The 18484-nt window shown below is 51.7% G+C and overlaps 1 protein-coding gene across 1 annotated transcript; it reads left to right on the top strand.

Moving 5' to 3' along the window:
• The first annotated feature begins 1421 nt into the window (after positions 1-1421).
• On the top strand, positions 1422-8593 carry TNNC1 (troponin C1, slow skeletal and cardiac type). The gene is made up of 6 exons (XM_040592027.1): positions 1422-1505; positions 5960-5990; positions 6334-6480; positions 7424-7538; positions 7647-7783; positions 8418-8593. The coding sequence occupies exons 1-6, from the start codon at positions 1482-1484 to the stop codon at positions 8447-8449; spliced, it is 486 nt and encodes a 161-aa protein (XP_040447961.1). The 5' UTR covers positions 1422-1481; the 3' UTR covers positions 8450-8593.
• The last annotated feature ends 9891 nt before the right edge of the window (positions 8594-18484 follow it).

Genomic DNA, 18484 nt, shown 5'->3' with positions numbered 1-18484 from the left:
TCAAAAATTAATTCCCTAAATGCAACTATTTTCCTTTTTATTACACCTTCCATCCCCATGCTGAGAAGAGGCAGAGCCCAGAAACCTGGGTACATCACGGCCAGCGGGCACCCACAGGACCACAGCTCCTAGCAGGCTCAGCGGCAAGTTAATCTTGCGGCACTGCAGAACCTGGGAGGATGTGGTGTGGGGACACAGCTCTGCACTCACCTGCATCCTCACCTTGCTGACATCACCCGGTCACTGGTTAACGCCACTTGGACTAGGCGTTACGGAGGGACAGCTGGTTTTGTCATGCAATGTGATTACTACTAAAGGGAGAAGGGCTTTTTAGAAGAGATGAAACCTAACAGCTGCACGCATAGTATTTTCAGTTGTGTTAACTAATGCCAATATGAGCTAGTTGGAGGCGAGACTTCATCACCCTGGACACCGGAGCCATCTGTAGTTCCTTTGGACACAAGAGGGAGTCCTGAATCACCACAAAGATGTTTTGCTTTGGTTGCTGTCGATTAAAACGCTTTTCCCTGCAATGAGAAAATGCTGGTCATCACTTGGAGGCCTTTGGTGTGTTTTGCTCTCCACCGTGGTGGGATAAATCCGGGAGTGTAGATTTTCCCCATTTGCAGTGGGTACGGATCGGCTTGCTGGTTGGAGGAAGCAAGTCCTGGCTTCCTAAAGGACTGGGAATCATTTCTGAGATCCAGCACGGTTAGCAGCCATGCCCCTCATTTTGCAGCCCCAGCTAAATGCAGAAAGCAGAGGCAAAGCTCCAGCTGCCTCCAAGCTTCTCCTTGCTGCAGCATCCAGGCTGCATCCCCTGGTCCTCAGCACCCACACGCAAACAGCATCGGCTCCTCCGAGGGCATCGGCCCCTGCTGCGTGTCCCTCGTGGGTTTGGGGACAGCAGGCAGAGGGGACAGGGAGGCCCCAACACCCCCTGTTCCCACTGCTTCCAGGGGACACTTGTTGCTGGACAGGGATATTTTGGGAGGCATGCCTTTCCCGTATTACCCAAGTTAATTAGGCACAGTATAATCTTTGTAATGCAGCTTCCCTGGGGGGTGGGGGGGGTGGGGTGGGGGGACACAACACATGGGAGGTGGAGGTGACACGGTGGCACATGTCCAGTCAGGACAGCCAAATACTGTGATATATCAGCAAGGGTCCTGCCAAAACCCAGCTGCAAGGGCTCGCTCATTCCCACATCAAGGTCACGAGGAAACCTCCAGCTGCCCCGCAGTGGCTGGGGCTGGCCCCGGACATGCCAGCCTGGGGCTCGGCAGTGTCCCCATCCCAAGGCACGCAGGCCAGGCATTCCTGCGGGGATGGGGGTGGGACAGGGGAATGCGTGTGGGGCTGTTGGTGGGCTGGTCACATCCCCTGGGGTGGGCGGCCCCCTATATCAGCCAGGCTCGGGGGGCAGCGCCAGCAGAGCGTGACCCTGACATCCCCCGGCCCCTCACCCACCCTCTCCAGCCATGGATGACATTTATAAGGCAGCGGTAAGTGCCTCCCTTTGGGGCGACGTTGGTTTTTTTTTGGGGAGGAGTGGGGGTGTTGAAAGGTTTTATAGTAGATTTCCCAAAGCTGTGATGGAGTTAATTCAATGGAGAAAAGCAAATAAATAATTACCGAGTGGCAACTTTTAGTCATCATCATCCTTTCACAGACCTTTCCCACTGACGGCTCCGAAGGTTTCACACTCTTCTTGTAAGCGTGAAACTCTCAACTGTGCTGCTAAATTATTTGCAATGACTCCCTTGGTTCTCCACTGTAAGGCAGGGAGATGGCCTTTAAGTGAAGTTATAAATCTCAACAAAAGTGTGAAAGTGCAAGAGGTGGCTGCTGGTTTTAGCCCAGACAAAGCAGAGCAGTGAGTGTTTCCCGTGAAATGAACATTATTTCTATGAGTTAATAGAAATTAACTCTTCTTTCTGGTGCTTCATAATTCTGCCATTGCCACCGTTTCCCCCCTTAACTGAATATTTTCCTGGGAGATTTTTTAAAAAATCATTGGCTTTTGTGAGTTATTTTGAAACATCCTCCTCTGCTCTCCTGCTCCTGTTATCTGCTGTGCAGAAATGCAGAATGTCAGCTATGCTCTCAGGGAACGCAGAGCATCCTAACAGCTATTTTAACTTACACAGCTGCACACTGCACTCACCGTGTAAACCCAAACTATTTGGTCTGTAATAAGAACACTGCATTATTTTGTAACGCAGACTGACAGCGATATGCACGTGGAATAAGGATGAAAATAGATTTTGGATTGTGTGGATCGCTGCTGTGTCCTTTCCATAACTGGAATTAAAATAAGAGCTTTTTGGCGATTAATTTTTGTTAATATATAGTTGATCAGGTTTGATTTTAACCAGGGGCACAAAATATACATCATACAAGTCTTATTTTAATTCCAAGGTTTTTAGAGGGAAGAAAGGTAGTGCTTGATATGTAATTGAAGAGGAAAAAAGAATGCTCACACCTCTTCTGTCCTTTGGTCAGCCTTGACGCTTGTGAAATGGAAATCCCCTAGCAGTCCCGGTAGCGTGAAGGCTCAGGAAAGGCTGTACAATGAAATGCTGAGTCCCCCGACCAACACCTCCAAATGGGAGGAAAATGTGACCTGTAAAATCAAGGAAAATCAAGGCTTCTCTAATTAAGCTTTTTAATCAAAAATGTTCTCTGTGACTCAAGGCACAGGTCCTCTCCTTACTGTTCGGGCACCTCACGCCCGTAATTAGGGAGCAAGGCTGAAGTTCTCTGCAAGCCAGGGATGCTCACAGCCAAAAGGGTCCGTCCGTCAGCTGGGGCAGTGCGGCTGCAGCATGGGTGGAGAGCCCCCCACAAAAAGGGTTCCCCACCCACAAGCTCCAGCCTCCCTCCAAACCTCTGCCCCAGAAATGGGCAAAAATCCACAGGTGAAGGTCATCTCTAACTGAAGCCTGTGAGCTTTAGCAGAGCTAGAACATGGAGGAATTTAGCCGAGAAAAAGGAACTGCAGCAATAGAGAACAACCCAAAACTACCAAAAACTTACCCCAAATGCAGAGTCCTTGCCCAGGGGACTGGGCCACACAACAGATCCGATGTCCCATAAGGATGTTGTTGCTGGTTGGAAGGTGGGGGCACGCTGGTAAATGTGGAGCTTGAGTCCTGGCCCTAAACCACCAGCTCCGTTACAGAGGCAAAGCAAGTCCAAGCCAGGCACCAGCTGGGACGAAGCTTTTTTGTGGATCTACACCCCAAGATTTTAACTGTAAGAAAACATTTACCTGGAAAAAAAAAATATTCAAGAACTTCAGCTTCCCTTGTCTGACTTCAGATGGAAACATGGGATGAAGAGAGGAGCTGATAAAAGCAAAATACAGCAGATCTGGTATCACGGCAGCTGGCGCAGTGCTGTGAGCTTTGTGCTTGGCTTCTCGCACCGCAGCCCGAGAAACCTGTCCCTGCAATGACATGGAGGGAAAAGAGGAATAAAGCCACAAACAGCACCCGAGTCCAGAGGGCACGATAAACAGCTCAACAGACACCTCTGTAAGACAAGCCTCACTCTATAGTTGCAAATGCATTTGATTTGCATACAGCATAGCTCCACATCTATCCATTCTGTAGTCGAGGAAGTTTCAGAAGTGAGTATTTTATTAATTTGCTGTATGCTGATGGCACATATTAATACTATGTTTATGCCAAATTCCCTACATACAGCCAGGGAACCCAACAGATTTTCATCTTGCCCATTCATGCCTAGATAAGGGTGTGCTATTTTGGGAACATTTTTAGATTCTGTTAAGCACCGCTGAGAACAGTGCCAGGGACAAGTGTCCAGATAAAGGGCTGCAAGGATAAATACCAAAGCCTGGGAACAATCGGGGAGCTCATCTTTATCTCCAGCACCTCTCTCGCCCAAGCTTATAAATAGTGAATGCGCCAAGAGGGTCATGTTACCCCAGCGGCTAGACAGTGGCCGTGGCCCGCGCCCGAGGGAGCCTCGTGGCTCTCTGCCCAAATGACAGCCCCGAAGGGCTACCAGCGGCCAGCCTGCCTTCAGCAGCACCAGGGCTGCAGGGGCTTGGGTCTCCTCCTGCCACGGCAGTCCTGCTGCCGGCCTCCGTGCTCCCTGCCTTGGAAGGCTTCACCTCCTGGCGTGTGGGGAGCAGCCAAGGCTCTCTACCCACTTCCCACAGGCTTTGTCCCACTATGAAAAAGCACTTTCACAGAATCGTGGAATCACAGACGGGTCAGGGCTGGCAGGGACCTCTGGAGACCATCCAGCCCCAGGCCCTGCTAAAGCAGCTCCCCCAGGAGCCGGCCGCTCAGGGTCACGGCCAGGCGGGGTTTGAATGTCTCCAGAAGAGGAGACCCCGCAGCCTCCCCGGGCAGCCTGTGCCGGTGCTGTGACAACCTCAAAGTAAAGAAGTTCTTCCACCGTGTTCAGAAGGAACTCCTTGTGTTGCAGTTTGTGCCCGTTGCCCCTTGTCCTTCTGCTGGGCAGCACTGAAAAGAGCCTGGCCCCGTCCTCCTGACACTGGTCCTGGAGATATCTGTAGGCATTGATAAGGTCCCCTCTCAGCCTTCTCTCCTCCGGGCTGAACAGCCCCAGCCCTCTCAGCCTGTCCTCCTAAGGGAGATGCTCCAGTCCCCTCACCATCTCCATAGCCCTGTGCTGGCGCCCCTCCAGCAGTTCCCAGTCTCTCCTGAACTGAGGAGCCCAGAACTGGACACGGCACTCCAGCTACAACCTCACAGGGCAGAGCAGAGGGGAGCCTCCTGCTGCAAATGGGAAGGATTTCCAGCCAGCTTTTGCAAAACTGTTGCTTTTTGGGTCAAAAGCACCTACCTTCCCTCAAAGACAGGTGCCACCACCCTGGGCTGCAGGGTACTGCCCCAACCAAAACACGGGGGGGGATGGGTGCTGGGGACTGCTTGCGGGGGACAACAGTGAGGAGATGTTAGTGGGGTCAGTCACCCTCTGCGGGGGCCAGGGGTGGTCCGGCAGGGGGTCATACCTGGCTGACTCCAGAGAGGCTGCTGACCAGCGTGGGAAGGAAGAGTCAATGTTTTCACGGATGCTACCACGGGGGCAGTTGGACACGGTGGTGGGGTCAGCAATTTCACAGCAGCAGTACCTGCATGCAAGAATGAAGCCAAAGAGAGAAATGCACTTAGAGGCATGACAGAGCTGATGGATCCCTCTTTGCTCTCCTCATTGATTAATTAATTCATGCTAACTACTAAGAAGCTCCCACTGATCATCTGTGGGGAATGAATTAGGGTAGGATACGGGAACAATCCGCCAGCCCATTTCAGCTAATACCTGATGGCTCCACAGGCTTGTTCTTCAGGGAGGTGCCCCGACCAGGCTGAAGGGACCAGCAGCTCCCTTCGGAGGCAGAAACCTTGGCAATAAACACCGACTCGGGCAGCAGTAGAGCAGCTCTAAATGTTCTGTGCAGTGCAAGGCGTTTCCTGATTCTAGGGCTGAAAAACAACTACTAGGGGTGGTCTTGTCCGCCTCCCCCTCCCCAGCACATCCCACCTCTGACCTGGCCCAGCCCAGGTGGGAGCAGCCCTCAGCAGCACAGCCGTCCTGCCACAAAGCCTGCCGGCAACAAAAACGCTCCGCAAATGGAGGGCAGAGGCAGATGCTTTTCCCACTTGGTCTCCCCTCCTTGTGCAAAGGCTGCTTCTCCTGTGTATCAGACGCTGCCGCCCTAGAGAAATAATGCTCCCTTCAAAGAAGCTGGGAATAATTTTTTTTAAGGGGAAGAATCTTTTAAGACCACAAAAAGTTGTGGTGTCAAAACCACCCTGGTCATACACCCTGTAGTCCATGAAGGCGGCTGTTGCGAGGCTTGGCTGACATTTGCAAAAACTGTTGAATAAGTAACGTGTCCCTTTAACAGTTACTGACACTGATGAAGAAAAATGACTTGGTCTCTGTGTTTTCCTTGCAGGTTGAACAGCTGACAGAAGAGCAAAAAAATGGTAGGTGCACCTTTAACCTGACACCACAGCCTAAAGACCAGATCCCCAGCCAGCAGCCCAGCCTGCCTCAGCCGTTACACCCCGGAAAATTCTTCGGCCAGCCTGGCCAAAGCAGGGCATGACCACAAGGATTTTGATCCACTGGTATTTCAAGCCAGGCAGTTTCTGTGCGTGTGCCCGGGTATCCCCACCGTGCCATGCCCGGGCAGTGCTGGGGGTGCATGGCCAGGGGAGCTGTGCCTGGGATGAGACCCCTGCCCCGGGGCCACCTGCCTGCAGGGGCAAGGTGCAGAGCAAGCCCCCCCCCCCCCCCCCCCCCATCTCCTCTCCCCTCTCTCCTTAGAGTTCAAGGCTGCGTTTGACATCTTCGTGCTGGGGGCAGAGGACGGTTGCATCAGCACCAAGGAGCTGGGGAAGGTGATGCGGATGCTGGGGCAGAACCCCACCCCTGAGGAGCTACAGGAGATGATAGACGAGGTGGATGAGGATGGTGAGAGATCTGGGTTCCTTCCACTCTCCCAAGCACCATCCCCAGACCTGCAGGCATGGTGGGCATGGTGTGGATCTGCAGCACTCAGCATCTGTGCAGCACTGGCAGGATCCATGCTGGGGACAGTCACAGCCAGTGGGGAGCAGCCTGCAGCACTGTGATTTTGAAGGACACTAAACACCCACCAAACTTCAGTGTGGTTCCTTTAGGAAATTTCCAGACAAAAAGAAACTAGAAAAGAATATTACTCCTGTATTGATCAGATTGCTTGAACTGGTGGTGGGGGGTACCCTGAAATTGCACAGATCCATGTAAAAACAAAGTGTAGGCTGAATGTAGCAACTGCCATTTCGAAAATGCCACAATTACAGGATTCTATCACCAGGAAAGTCTTTCACTACGCAAGCGCATACACACACACAAATGCACGAATGTCAATACTGATTAAATCAGTGTGCCAGCAATCACACATAATAAAATCCACTGTGTGCAAGTTGGGCAGAAACACCATGCTAACTGGAAAATAAAAAAACAGTTAAGTATTAGGCAAAAAGGGACAACAGCGGTGCCATTGAAAACAACAGTACTGTACTGCTGGTGCAAAACCACACTGCATGAATACCTGCCTTGTGGAACTTCTATTATTAAGACCTAGACGAGATGGACAGGTATCTCCATAGCAGGAATTTCCATTGATCAGCGCTTCCAGTAGGACTGTTTGTTCATTTTGCCTTGGCAGAATGACCGCAGAAGGTAAAAATTCAGTGACAAAATCAGTGCAGGGCCTCGGTCACTTACTCCAGTGTCCTGAAAGCTGCCTCTCGCTGCAGGGCTGCTCTCCTGAGCTTTGGTCCTTGGTTACTAAAGGGAAGTGTGGTCTCTGGCTTGGCATTGCCCATCCACCCACTGTAGCGCCAGCTGATGATGTTCACTCTGCCTGCAGGCAGTGGCACTGTAGACTTTGATGAGTTCCTTGTTATGATGGTCCGGTGTATGAAAGACGACAGCAAAGGAAAAACTGAAGAGGAACTCTCAGATCTCTTCCGGATGTTTGATAAGTAAGAGCTGCGACTGCCGCGTGGCAGGGTGGTGGGAGCCATGCAACCGCCCCCGCTCCCCCTGCCTGGCGTGTCGCTCCGCTCCTGAGATCTTCTGTCCTCGCACAGAAATGCTGACGGCTACATCGACCTCGAGGAGCTGAAGATCATGCTGCAGGCAACGGGAGAGACCATCACCGAGGATGACATAGAAGAACTGATGAAAGATGGGGATAAAAACAACGACGGCAGGATTGACTATGACGGTAGGACTCCTGGCATGCAGTTTGGTCGCGAGCCCTTGAGTGTTGCCTGGGCAGCTCCCGTGGTCCTGGCTACCTTCTTGGACAGGCCTGAGCTCATGCAGGCAGTGCTGGGCAATACGCCTGGCTGCAGCTGGTGTTTGCACGGGGAGGGGGGTTCTTATGCTCGTGAGATGGCAGCAAGCACCTGGGGCTGCCTTACCTGGCCCCATGCTGCGAAAGCCAGCCCGCACTGAGGCAACGCTGCTTTTCACCAGGGACCTGCCCATTCCCTCCCGTCCCCTAAGCGCAAGCACCATCTCTGAAGGGCTGTATCTTCGAATGTGATGCTGCTGAAATGACCCCCTGACCATTTCTGAGCCGAGCTGCTGGCTGTGTCCCTCCCTGGGCTCTCACCTCCGGCATTTTGGTAGAGGCCGAGGGTGACGCTGGGCTCCTTTGACGTTTCTGTCGGGAGTCACGAGGAGTCCTCGCCACAGTCAGAGGGGCCGTAGCCATCCCCCCTCCACCTCTCATGCATCAGGGGGATGGAAATGGAGACAGGGCTGGAGAAAGCTGCCAAGAGCACACTTGGCAGTTGCAAGGGCACTTCAGTCCCACCTCACTCCCTTTGCTTCCAATGTCTTCCCCTTGGCAGAGTTCCTGGAGTTTATGAAAGGAGTTGAATAAAACTGAGCCCAGATTGACAGCCCCAACCTTCTAAACCCTGCCGGCTCTGCACCTCATCTCCTTGGCTAAGTCCCCTGGCTACCGGCATGAAGACTGAGTGCTGAGAAGGGTGGCCGCTGGGAAAATAAAACACGTTAACACCGAGTGCCTCAGATGGTCGTTCTTGGAGGTTCAGTGAGAGCTTCACCCTGGTCGCGTACTCACAGCTGACGGGGCTGCATCGAGTGCTCACAAGCGGCGCCTGGTGAGGTGACGCCACACCTGGAGCTTTAAGCCCCCCAGAAGGTATTTCACTGCCAGCCCAGCAGCAAAGCCCGGCCAGTGGTGCCAAGGGTGCTCAGCGGGGAGCTGCCATGCAGCATCTCCTCACCCCTACTATGGTGGGCAGGCTAAGGAGCCAGCACTGGTGCCTGCTGGTTTAACTGGAGCATTGGCAGCATTTTAGCGGCAAAATGTGAATTAACAACCACTTATACCATCACTGGAATCCACAGGTGAGGGACAGTCCCTCTCCTCCCTGCTCTTTGCCCCAGCTGTCCCAAAGGGACAGCCCTTCCTCCTCCCCGCCATCCAGATTGCCAGCCTGTGGCGCACACAGAAAGACCAGCTCACTTCCCTCTGGAAGCATGAATAAAAAGCCATTCCTAAGCCGGACTGGGTGCCTCCCTCCCATCTCACCCAGCCTGGTGGCAGGTGGCAGCCCCATGGCACCTCATGGTCCTCCAGCAGCCCTGGGCGGGAGCCTCGCTGCAATACCAGAAACGCCCGATTTTCCCCTCAGAAGCCACGTTTGTTTGGGCCACACAGGCCCTTAGCAAGGTACAACGCCGCTTTGCGTCTTGGCCCCCAGACAGAGCGTGACAGCAGGGCTGAGGAGGACAAGCCGTGCTGTCACCAAGGGCCCCAGGTGCCATCTTTTCTCGTCCCAAGGAAGTGTGGCATTCCTGTGGCATTAGCAGCTCTCCCTGCACACAGCTGCCTCCTCCCATTGAATTACAGCCCCAGCACAGCTTGTGCATCGCAGTCATGTTGCTAAAATCAAACATTTACCCAAGCAAAACAAACATTGGCAGGGCAAGGCTTGAGATGGTGTCGGTGCAAGCCCCAGTGATGCCCTCAACCCTGGGCAAGCACACCGCCACGGCAGCGCCCGCTGCAGCACCCCTCTGCCTCTCCTCCCAAACCCAGCTTTTTTTATTTCCCTCTTTGCAGAAACAATACCTCGAGCAGCTGTATTTGATGTGATACACACCCTCATTTGCAGCAATAACAAAATATTGTAATTCAAACCAAATGAGCTTGAGGTGAAAACAGGCGTGAGAGGGGTTGTTGGCTGGTTGGAAGGACACAGCTGTGTCTTTCCTCGGAACAATGAGCACTGAACGTTCTGCTCAACCAGGGCTTGTAACATCAGAGAAACTAAGGAAACAAACCCCTGTCAGCTAGAGCAGCTGATTTTCTTTAAAACCCAGAAATTTTGCAAACATCTGGCAGACCTGCTCAGAGGGGTCTCCCCGAGGGTCCCAAGCCCCCAATGCCATAGCTCCTGCTGATCCAGGAGAACTATAGGTGCACCACAAGCGACACAGAAACGTGTTGGATCAAACGACCCTGTGACAGGAAGCGCTCCTGAGTGTTACCATCTTCCATTTCCAATGAATCCTTAGCCTGGAGATCAAAACCTATCATTTTCCACCTTCCCAGTGTAGCAGCAGAAGCCATGTCCCACTGAGACCTGCTTCTGAGGACACAGCTGAAATGTTTTACTACGCCAGGCCTGGAAATCTCCACAGAGTTGCAAATACCCAGACTTCAGCCGCGAGCCAAGGTGACGCCGGCTCTCCCCACAGCCACCCCACACCCGCACTCTCGCATCACATCTCGGCAGCCACCACCGACAGCATCAACACAGACATCTCCAAGATACTCTCCACTGCTTGCTCATGGGCTGTGGCCCACTGAACAAGGTCAACTCCCTCCCTTCAGTCACGAGGCTTGGACTCTGCTGCGACCCCAGGGAAAAGGATGGCTGCAAGAAGCAGCCTTGCCTCTCTCCCCTTGGTGCAACAGCAAGCCACGACCTCGCTGCCTGCCCACTCTTTTCTGAGCGTAAAAGAGGGACAGCAGAGGCTGGAGAGGGAGGACAAAGACCTTGTAGCAGCTGAAGCTTGGCCCTAGAAGGGCAGACACGCTGGTGCTACTTGGGCTTTTTCAGTCCTCAGAGCAGAGGTGCCAGCAGATCAGCATGCTCTGCACCAAGTCAGAAAAACCGCTGCGAGACCAATTTGCCTTAACACACTGACTGTCCTCCCAGAGTAAGGCAGCAAATGCCACAGGGCCGAGCGCTGCGGGTGGATTTCACTGTTGGCTAAAACATGGGAACAACTGCACTGGGAATGCAACGTGACATGACATGCTGGCGAGTGGGTTAGATGGCTGAAAAATCAGTAACCAACCAGCATCAGCCTGGCTGAAGCCTCCACTGTGCCTGGAGATGTGCTAATGCTGAATGAAAACCACCCGGGAGTCCGTGTATCTCTTCAACTCCAAATAAATTTGCAGTTTTCCCTGCATATGTAGTGAACTTTTGGTGTCTGAAGCCTTTAAGAACATGACATGTCCACATGCACTGACTGGGAGTGAAAAAACCCCGAGGTAATTGGAACAATTTTCTTTTAAATCAGGCAAAGAGCCATTTACCGCTCTTTAAAACAGTCCCTAGACCTGTGTGCTCTAACCCCCCAGCTGAGCCAGGAGCTGTGCTGGCAGGTGACAGCAGCCCAGGCCACCAGACGCAGCCACAGTTCTCAGGCCAACTGATCTGCTTGCTTTCACTGGCAGTACATCTAATTTCTGCCGTGGTTTGCGGATTTCCCAGCGTGTTTGAGGGCTCTCTTCAGCCCCCAGTAAAACTCTGCTGTGTGAACTAAGTGACTGCAGGAAGATCTGAGAAACTTTGTACACATCTCCCTAAGAAAACTTTGCATCTCGCCTACAGTCATACCACGAGCCAAGGTACTTCAGGCAAACACTTCACTGCACCAAAGGCCCTGGTCTGTAGAAACACCTGTGACAGCCTTAAAACTCGGGCAAAGCTGAACTCAAGTTCTCTTCGCTGCTTTTTTCTTAGGCACGCTACTGAAAGGCGGTAAAGGGGGACAGAGCAACACGTATCCAGCCCTACTTTTCATTTTCACTGTGAACATCGATGCCCCCGGTGAATACTCTGCCCCATCAGAGCAATTCGTAGTGCTTTGATTTCTGCTCCCCAGTTCTGTGCTCTGGGCTTTTGCGTGACAGCTCACCTTTGCTAAATGAGCTGATTCAGTATTTGGTTACACACCCTTTGCTCCTTTTTTTTTTTAAAAATCAGAGGGAAAAAAGGAGCCAAACAAGAACTTGATACTGGAGTCCTCAACTGCAAAGGGGAGAACTAATCCGCAGCAAGTATGACGTACAGCAGCAGCAAGCACGACATGTAGAACCTGATATACAGCAGTAGGTGAGCAGAGAGATGCTCTCAAGCTCATTGGCCTCCTGCAGGATACCGAGGACTTATCATAAGAGTTTTGGAGTTCTTAAATGTCAAAGATGACAGAGGTCTGTGTAACGGGAATAATTTCAAGCGGGCCACAGCTGCCAGTTCAGTCTCCTGGGCTCTGTATGTGTAATCCTCCCAAAAAGGATCTTCAGCTTGACCAACAGAACTTAAATGATTACACAAGACAAGCAAAAGAGGATGAGGAGCCACCACGAGGCCACATCAGCAGACTCCCCTTTGCAGCCTTCCCTTCTTGGCTGGGGCAACCTCGACAAGGAAAGTCATGGACTGAGCTGTCATGGGCTTAGAAAATGCAATAGGTGATCAACTGATATCTGGGGCCAGTGTCCTGTGGGACCACCATGCACGCAGGGAGCAGACAACAAACCTGACACCAAGCTGCTGTGGACGCTTACAAAATTCCTGTCTCTTGCTACACAATGATGCCTGGATTAAGGTTACGTTCCTCTGTGCTGCATTTTGTCACGCAGCTGCTATTTTGGTCAGAAAGTCAGCGAGCCCATATTTGGGAAGCTGTCCTGCTGAAGGGCAGCATGAAGGGCAGCGAGATAAAAACGCCGCTTCTGAAGGCAGGCTTGGGGGAGCCGCCTGGAGCTACAGGAAGCCCGTATCTTCCTCCCTGCTTGTTAACATACCAACATCCCTTTCTCAGCCTGACCCTTGCCCCTCTCCTTCCCTCTTCCCTTAAGCTGCATCCTGGGGGTGAGCTACTCACAACACAAGCACTGTGGGGAAGATACCAGCAGGTGTTTAAGAGGAAATCTCCTTTCTTAGATAGGAAAGTCTTAGTGCTAGAGATGTAAAACACAGTACTTAAAAAACAAAACAAAACAAAACACAACCAGGTTGGAGATCTGCAGACATGCAGGCGAAGATGTAGCCTGACAAACATGATGTGCTCTGTCCAGAGGCTTTTTCTTTCACTCTTCTTGTCACAACACATATGTGCAGCAGACTGACCTTCATTTACACAGCTGGATTTCTGCCACCATCTCCTCCAACACCACTAGCGACCCAAGAGGACCTCTCCCCACGCTGGGTGTTGCTGTCAGCTCTGGCAAGGGCTGCAGGGCAGCTCCAGGCCAGTGGCTGAGGATGTGAAGTGCACACTAACCTGAACCACCACTACACACACCTGCCTTTGTAACAACTCACTCAAGCAGGGCAGGCACTAGCCACACAGCTGAGACCTCCGACACCCACAGGCACTCAGGTACCACTGAGGCCAGTGGGATTTAAGCTCTGTGTGTCTGCCTCTGGGTGACCTACCACTTGCCAAAAAACCCCCAACAACCCCACCAAACAACAAACTCCACAAAAAAACCCAACACCCCATACCCACAAAACCCACCCAGCTCTCCAGGGAGGATTACCACCAGGAACCTCTCACCAGTTGGCTTTCAGGCATAAATGAAGGCAGCTGGGAGACCACGTTTTTGCCTTGTCTACCTGGTGGTATGAATGCTGTGGCTGTACGCTGTCCCCAGTGCGGCACACTGCTCTCACACAGCAATTACTTGAGTTTTTGGCTGACAAACATCAACCTCCACAACAGTCCCAAAGACGCACACAGCAGAAACCAGACAGCTGAGGGTTGCAGATGTCCCTCAGATTTTAAAAGCCTTTGACTCCTGAGCTTTATGTTAGTAAATCTACATTGCTTGGTTTTAGGGTTAGGTGGTATTTTTCAGTCAAAACCAATTAAAAACCAGGAACTAGGAAAAGAATTTTGAATTCAAGCCACAAAGAAATCAAAGTATTTACCATGTTTCAAAATAAAACTGCATTTTGGTAACTGGCTAAACTAATTTAAAAAATCAATTACTTTAATAAAAAAAAAATTCAACCGAAACATCCCAATCTAGCAGGTGTTTTGCTGCTCTACATCAAAGTCAGAAGATACTCGCAAACTTCCAGCCCTTGTGTTGATTTGTGGATTTACACCACCATCAGGTGGACGAGCATGGGAGTTGCAATTTCAGGAAGAGTTCTTGCATCTCAACAGGTGGCTCACTTCAGGAATAAAAAAAGGACCTCCTGAACCAGCTTTGCTGGCTGGTGGGATCTGGAGTGAAGCCCCCTCCTGATCTACAGAAGCACAGCAGTAACAAACCCCTGCCACAGCACCTCTTGGGCTTTTGAATGTTACTCCCCCAATCTCACCAGTCAGTGCATTTCATCAGACAGGTACTTTTTTTGTTACTGGAATGAAAGACATCCACTAAAATACAGTAACTGTGAAAAATACACTTATTTTATATAGTCCTGAAACTTTACCCATTCCCATGGTAGCTCCACGTCAGTACTTTCACATATTTCAGAACACAACACACCAATCTAACACTAATTGCTATGATTTCCAAGACCACAGCTAGCACTGTTACCTTCCCATTTCTCACATCTCCCTAGCTAGAATCACCTTACCCAGACAGCAACACAGCAGACATGTAACAGCCCTTGGAGATGTCACCCTGCTGTAACAACACTAGGAACTACCATAAAAATCATGGTATTTGAGAACTCTGAACATGCACGCCAGTGTCAAAAATAACGTAACCTGTATTGAACGCTGTCACCCAAAAGCCTAGGCAACACTGGCTCCAATTTGAACATGAAGAAACAAGTTGTTTCTTGTTTAAATTTGAGAGCTTCACTCCATAACCATTTCACAATTTCAAGAGACTTTGAACTACTGAACGCTCATGACCTGCACCAACGATCGCAGCAGAACAGCACCAAGGAGTGAGCACCTGTTTCACTTTCTACATGTGGAGGCTGACGCTATCCACACAAAACTTCTCCAGAGCTCCGGCTGGCATGATCTGCCAGGGAACAAAAATACACAACTGGTCACTACACACAGGCTTGACGCACAACTGGCATCCAAAACAATGCAAACAAGGCTTCTGGAGGGGTCTCCTCAAATTTGGAGGGTGAAGACTTTGTTACATCCAATTTTATTTTTACAAAAATGCTGTAACATGCATGCCAACAGGAAAACTGGTTCTTTATCTTAAACCACGTCAGTCCTTTTTCTGTTGAGCAGCCTGCTTGGCATTGTTGGCCTGCATCTTCTTCAGCCCCTTTTTGTTGTGTTTCTTTGCAAATCGCATGTTCCTCAGAAATTTGGGATCAACCTATAAACATAAGGAAAAAAAAAAAAAAGCTGTGTTGTAGAAGGGATATATGTAAAAACATATGTATCTTCAGACTGTTCAATTATTCCTAAATGTTGGCTGTGATTAATTCTCATTTTTTAAAATTTATTACATCAGCAAAATTATTTTAGCCACCTGTAACTATCCTTTAACTAGCTATTTTCCTTGATTTTCATAAACAAACCAAACACCCCAGCAACTGACATACAGAAAGAACAGAACAAGTTGAGTACAACTGTAAACAAGACAAATTTCATTTTCATGTCACAATACCTTCTGGATCTGAAGTACCACAAACCAACCTTGGCAGGTGAGCAAATATACATGGAATTGTTGGGCAAAGACCAGTGCCACTTCCACAGGCCTTTCCTTTTTACATTAAAAGGAAAAAAGTACCAGCACAGAAGAGTAGCTTCCCAATTTTATCAGCTGACAGCTGGCTAATGCATCCTGCCACAGCTAGGACCAATTCTCAGAACTATCTGCTACTGTTGGCCAGAAAAACATTTGCTGTTGTACTGTAAGCAGCATTTTAACTGGCACATGAGTGTCAGGGTTTTGTCATTTTAACTCACGCACGCTCAGTGCAAGGAGACAAACTCTGAGACTACCAGACTATCTGCAGAAGGGGGCAGGACTGAACCATGCAATACAGAAGTTTTCACATCACATCCAAAAAGCTGATAGTCACATCTACAAAGCAAACAGAATCACAGCCCTCCCCAAATCCAAAATACCCTGTTTTCACTTCCAAGTGTGGAAAAAGATCCTGTCTTATCACTTGCCTCACCTCAGAAAAAGAAAAATACTGTCATTTTCATACATGTTGTAGAGAAATGCCAATTCCTCTCATCTTCTGAGTGAAATTCTCTGTATTAGTACATAAGTAAAATAACATTGAAAGGTACAGAGAAGTAGAAGACACAGCAGGACTCAGAAGGGAGAACTATTGAACTGACAGGTGTTTATTTATTGGAAGCAGCAGTTACTGACACCCACCTGAGCAGGACAGAGACAAAATTGGCCAGTAACTAAAAAACAGTTTTACAGACATACAACGGTGGATTTAGTGTGGGTCAGAAGTACCACAGCTGCACGTCAGGTAAGCAAAAGATAAAACCAGAAACCCACAGTGGTTCTGACCATCTGAAACACAAGCCTTTGTCTGCAAAAAATACATCAGTCAAAATAAAACAAGTACTGGACTGTTTCATGGTTAAGCCTCAATGGCCTAACAGCCCAAGAATATCAATAGAAATACTCACCCCTTTGAGAGATTCGTATCTATGGGATCTGGGTTTCTTGATGCCATTTCTGTGCCACTTACGGGCTATATGGAGAACAAGAAAATTCAAATTACTATTTCTGCTAGTATTAAACAGCAGCATTAGATTCTTTTCAAGTCCAGCTGACCCTATCAAAAGGGTGCAAAACACAACATTTTCTGACCCTTCTGATCCAAACTAAATGCAAATTACAGATGAACTTCTGTTCTCAATTCCGCTGCACACTGTGCTCTTGGCTCATTCACACTGTTTGAGTTTCTAAATTCAAGGATTTCCAGCTTCTCACTACCTAACAATATACCAGTGGCAACACCCGCAGCTCAGTAAAAGTTATTCTAGTCATGAAGAAATTCAAGCACTTGTGTTTAGTGTTAAAGGCACAATCGTTCACTGTGCAAGACCAAGCACAATCTACTCGCAAAATCTGCTACTTAGAGCATCGATGACAACACCCTGCACAAGAACTATTCTATCACCGTGGTCACCTTTCGATGGCACAGTATGACAGGCTGAACGTCATTCAGTAACGTGCTTAGTTCAAACATACAAAATTTTGGGGTTTTTTCTGGTTACAGATTATTTTCATACTGAGCCAAAATATCTCCCAACTCTTGTGAAACGCTCTTTTCATTAAGCACCCCATTCAGTCTCTGCGTACCAGTACCTCCTTCCCCCGGTTCTCTCACTGCAAAAGAATAAAAGACGTCTGGGCTGCCGTAACCGAGCAGCTCAAAGCAGCTGGTTAAAACCTCCCCGCGGGGCGCAGCCCCCGGCCCCCCGCTCCCGGCGCTGCAGCCGGCCCGGCCCCGCGCCCGGCTTACACTGATTGTGCGTGGTGTGGTTCTTGGACTTGGCCATGGTCGCACCTGCAGGAAGAAAGAAACACGCCTCAGCCACGGTGGGCCGGCCCGCCCGCCACGGCCGGCCGCGCTACCGGCCCCGGGCCTCCCGCCGGCCCCGGGCCTCCCGCCCGGCCCCCGCCTCCCCACTCGGCCTCGTCCCTTCCCAGCCCGGTGGGACCGGCTCGGGCTCGGCCCGGGGAACCGCCCACCACCGTCCTCGGGGCGCCGATGGAGCCGGATTCCGCAGAACCCCACTCACCGCTGTCGCCGGGCCGGAAGAGAAGGGCGCACCGCGCGGGCTGCTGGGAAATGGGGCCCACGGACCGGAACCCCGCGCCGCTCCGTGGTGCAACAGCCGCCGCCAGCGCGAAGGTTCCGCCCGGCAGCCGCCCAGCTCCCCTTCCCGCCCCGCCCGTCCGTGCCGGCCCCGGCCCCCGTGCGAGGCGGGGACACACGCAGCAGCCAGGCCCCGCCGCCCCCGGGCCGCAGCGACGTGGCGGACCTGGGTCCCTCAGCGATACGGGTCCCCCGGCGGCACGGCCCACCCCGGGGCCCTGCGGCGCAGGCGGGTGGTGCCGAGGCCCGCGGCCACCGGTGCGCGTGCTGGCCCTGCCTGGTCGCGGCTGGCGAGCGGCCTCGGCCCGCGCCCCCGGGACCGGGATCGGCGTGTCCCCGCCGTGCGTGCGCTGGGGCGGTGGAGGCGCAGGGCGGGTGTTGGCTCCGCGCCGGGCCGCGGGGTGCAGGGAGGCCGCGGCGGCGCCATTCGCGTTCCAGCCCTGGCCGTGAGCCCTCCGGGCTGTGCCGCGGCCCCAGCCCCGACGCCGGCCGAACCCGGGGCCCGGCGCGCCTGCGGCTGCGGCAGAGCCACGGCGGGGTGCGGGCGGCTCCGAGCGGTGTCCGAGCGGCCCGGCCCGGGCTGCCCCGCGGGGGTCGCGTCTCCTGCGAAAACACAGGCCAAGGCTCGGGTACCTCAGTATCTGCCAGACACTGAAGTGGTGACGAAGGCGAGCAAATGAAGCCGCGTCTGCCCACAGCGCAGCTGCTTCGCAAAGGTGCCAACTAACCCAGGGCACTTGGGCCGTTTTCCTTCCGTGACAGCAAGAGCAGGCCTTGCTGGTGTGGGCAGCCCGGAGGCGAGCGGATCGGGCTGCCAACACCTGAGGGATGGAATTAAGTCTCTTGGTAGC

The sequence above is a fragment of the Falco naumanni genome, chromosome 4 (genome assembly GCF_017639655.2).
Source record: "Falco naumanni isolate bFalNau1 chromosome 4, bFalNau1.pat, whole genome shotgun sequence".
Taxonomy (NCBI): Eukaryota; Metazoa; Chordata; class Aves; order Falconiformes; family Falconidae; genus Falco; species Falco naumanni.
Note: the sequence above shows the minus strand (reverse complement) of the source record. Positions and strands in the feature narration are given on the sequence as shown.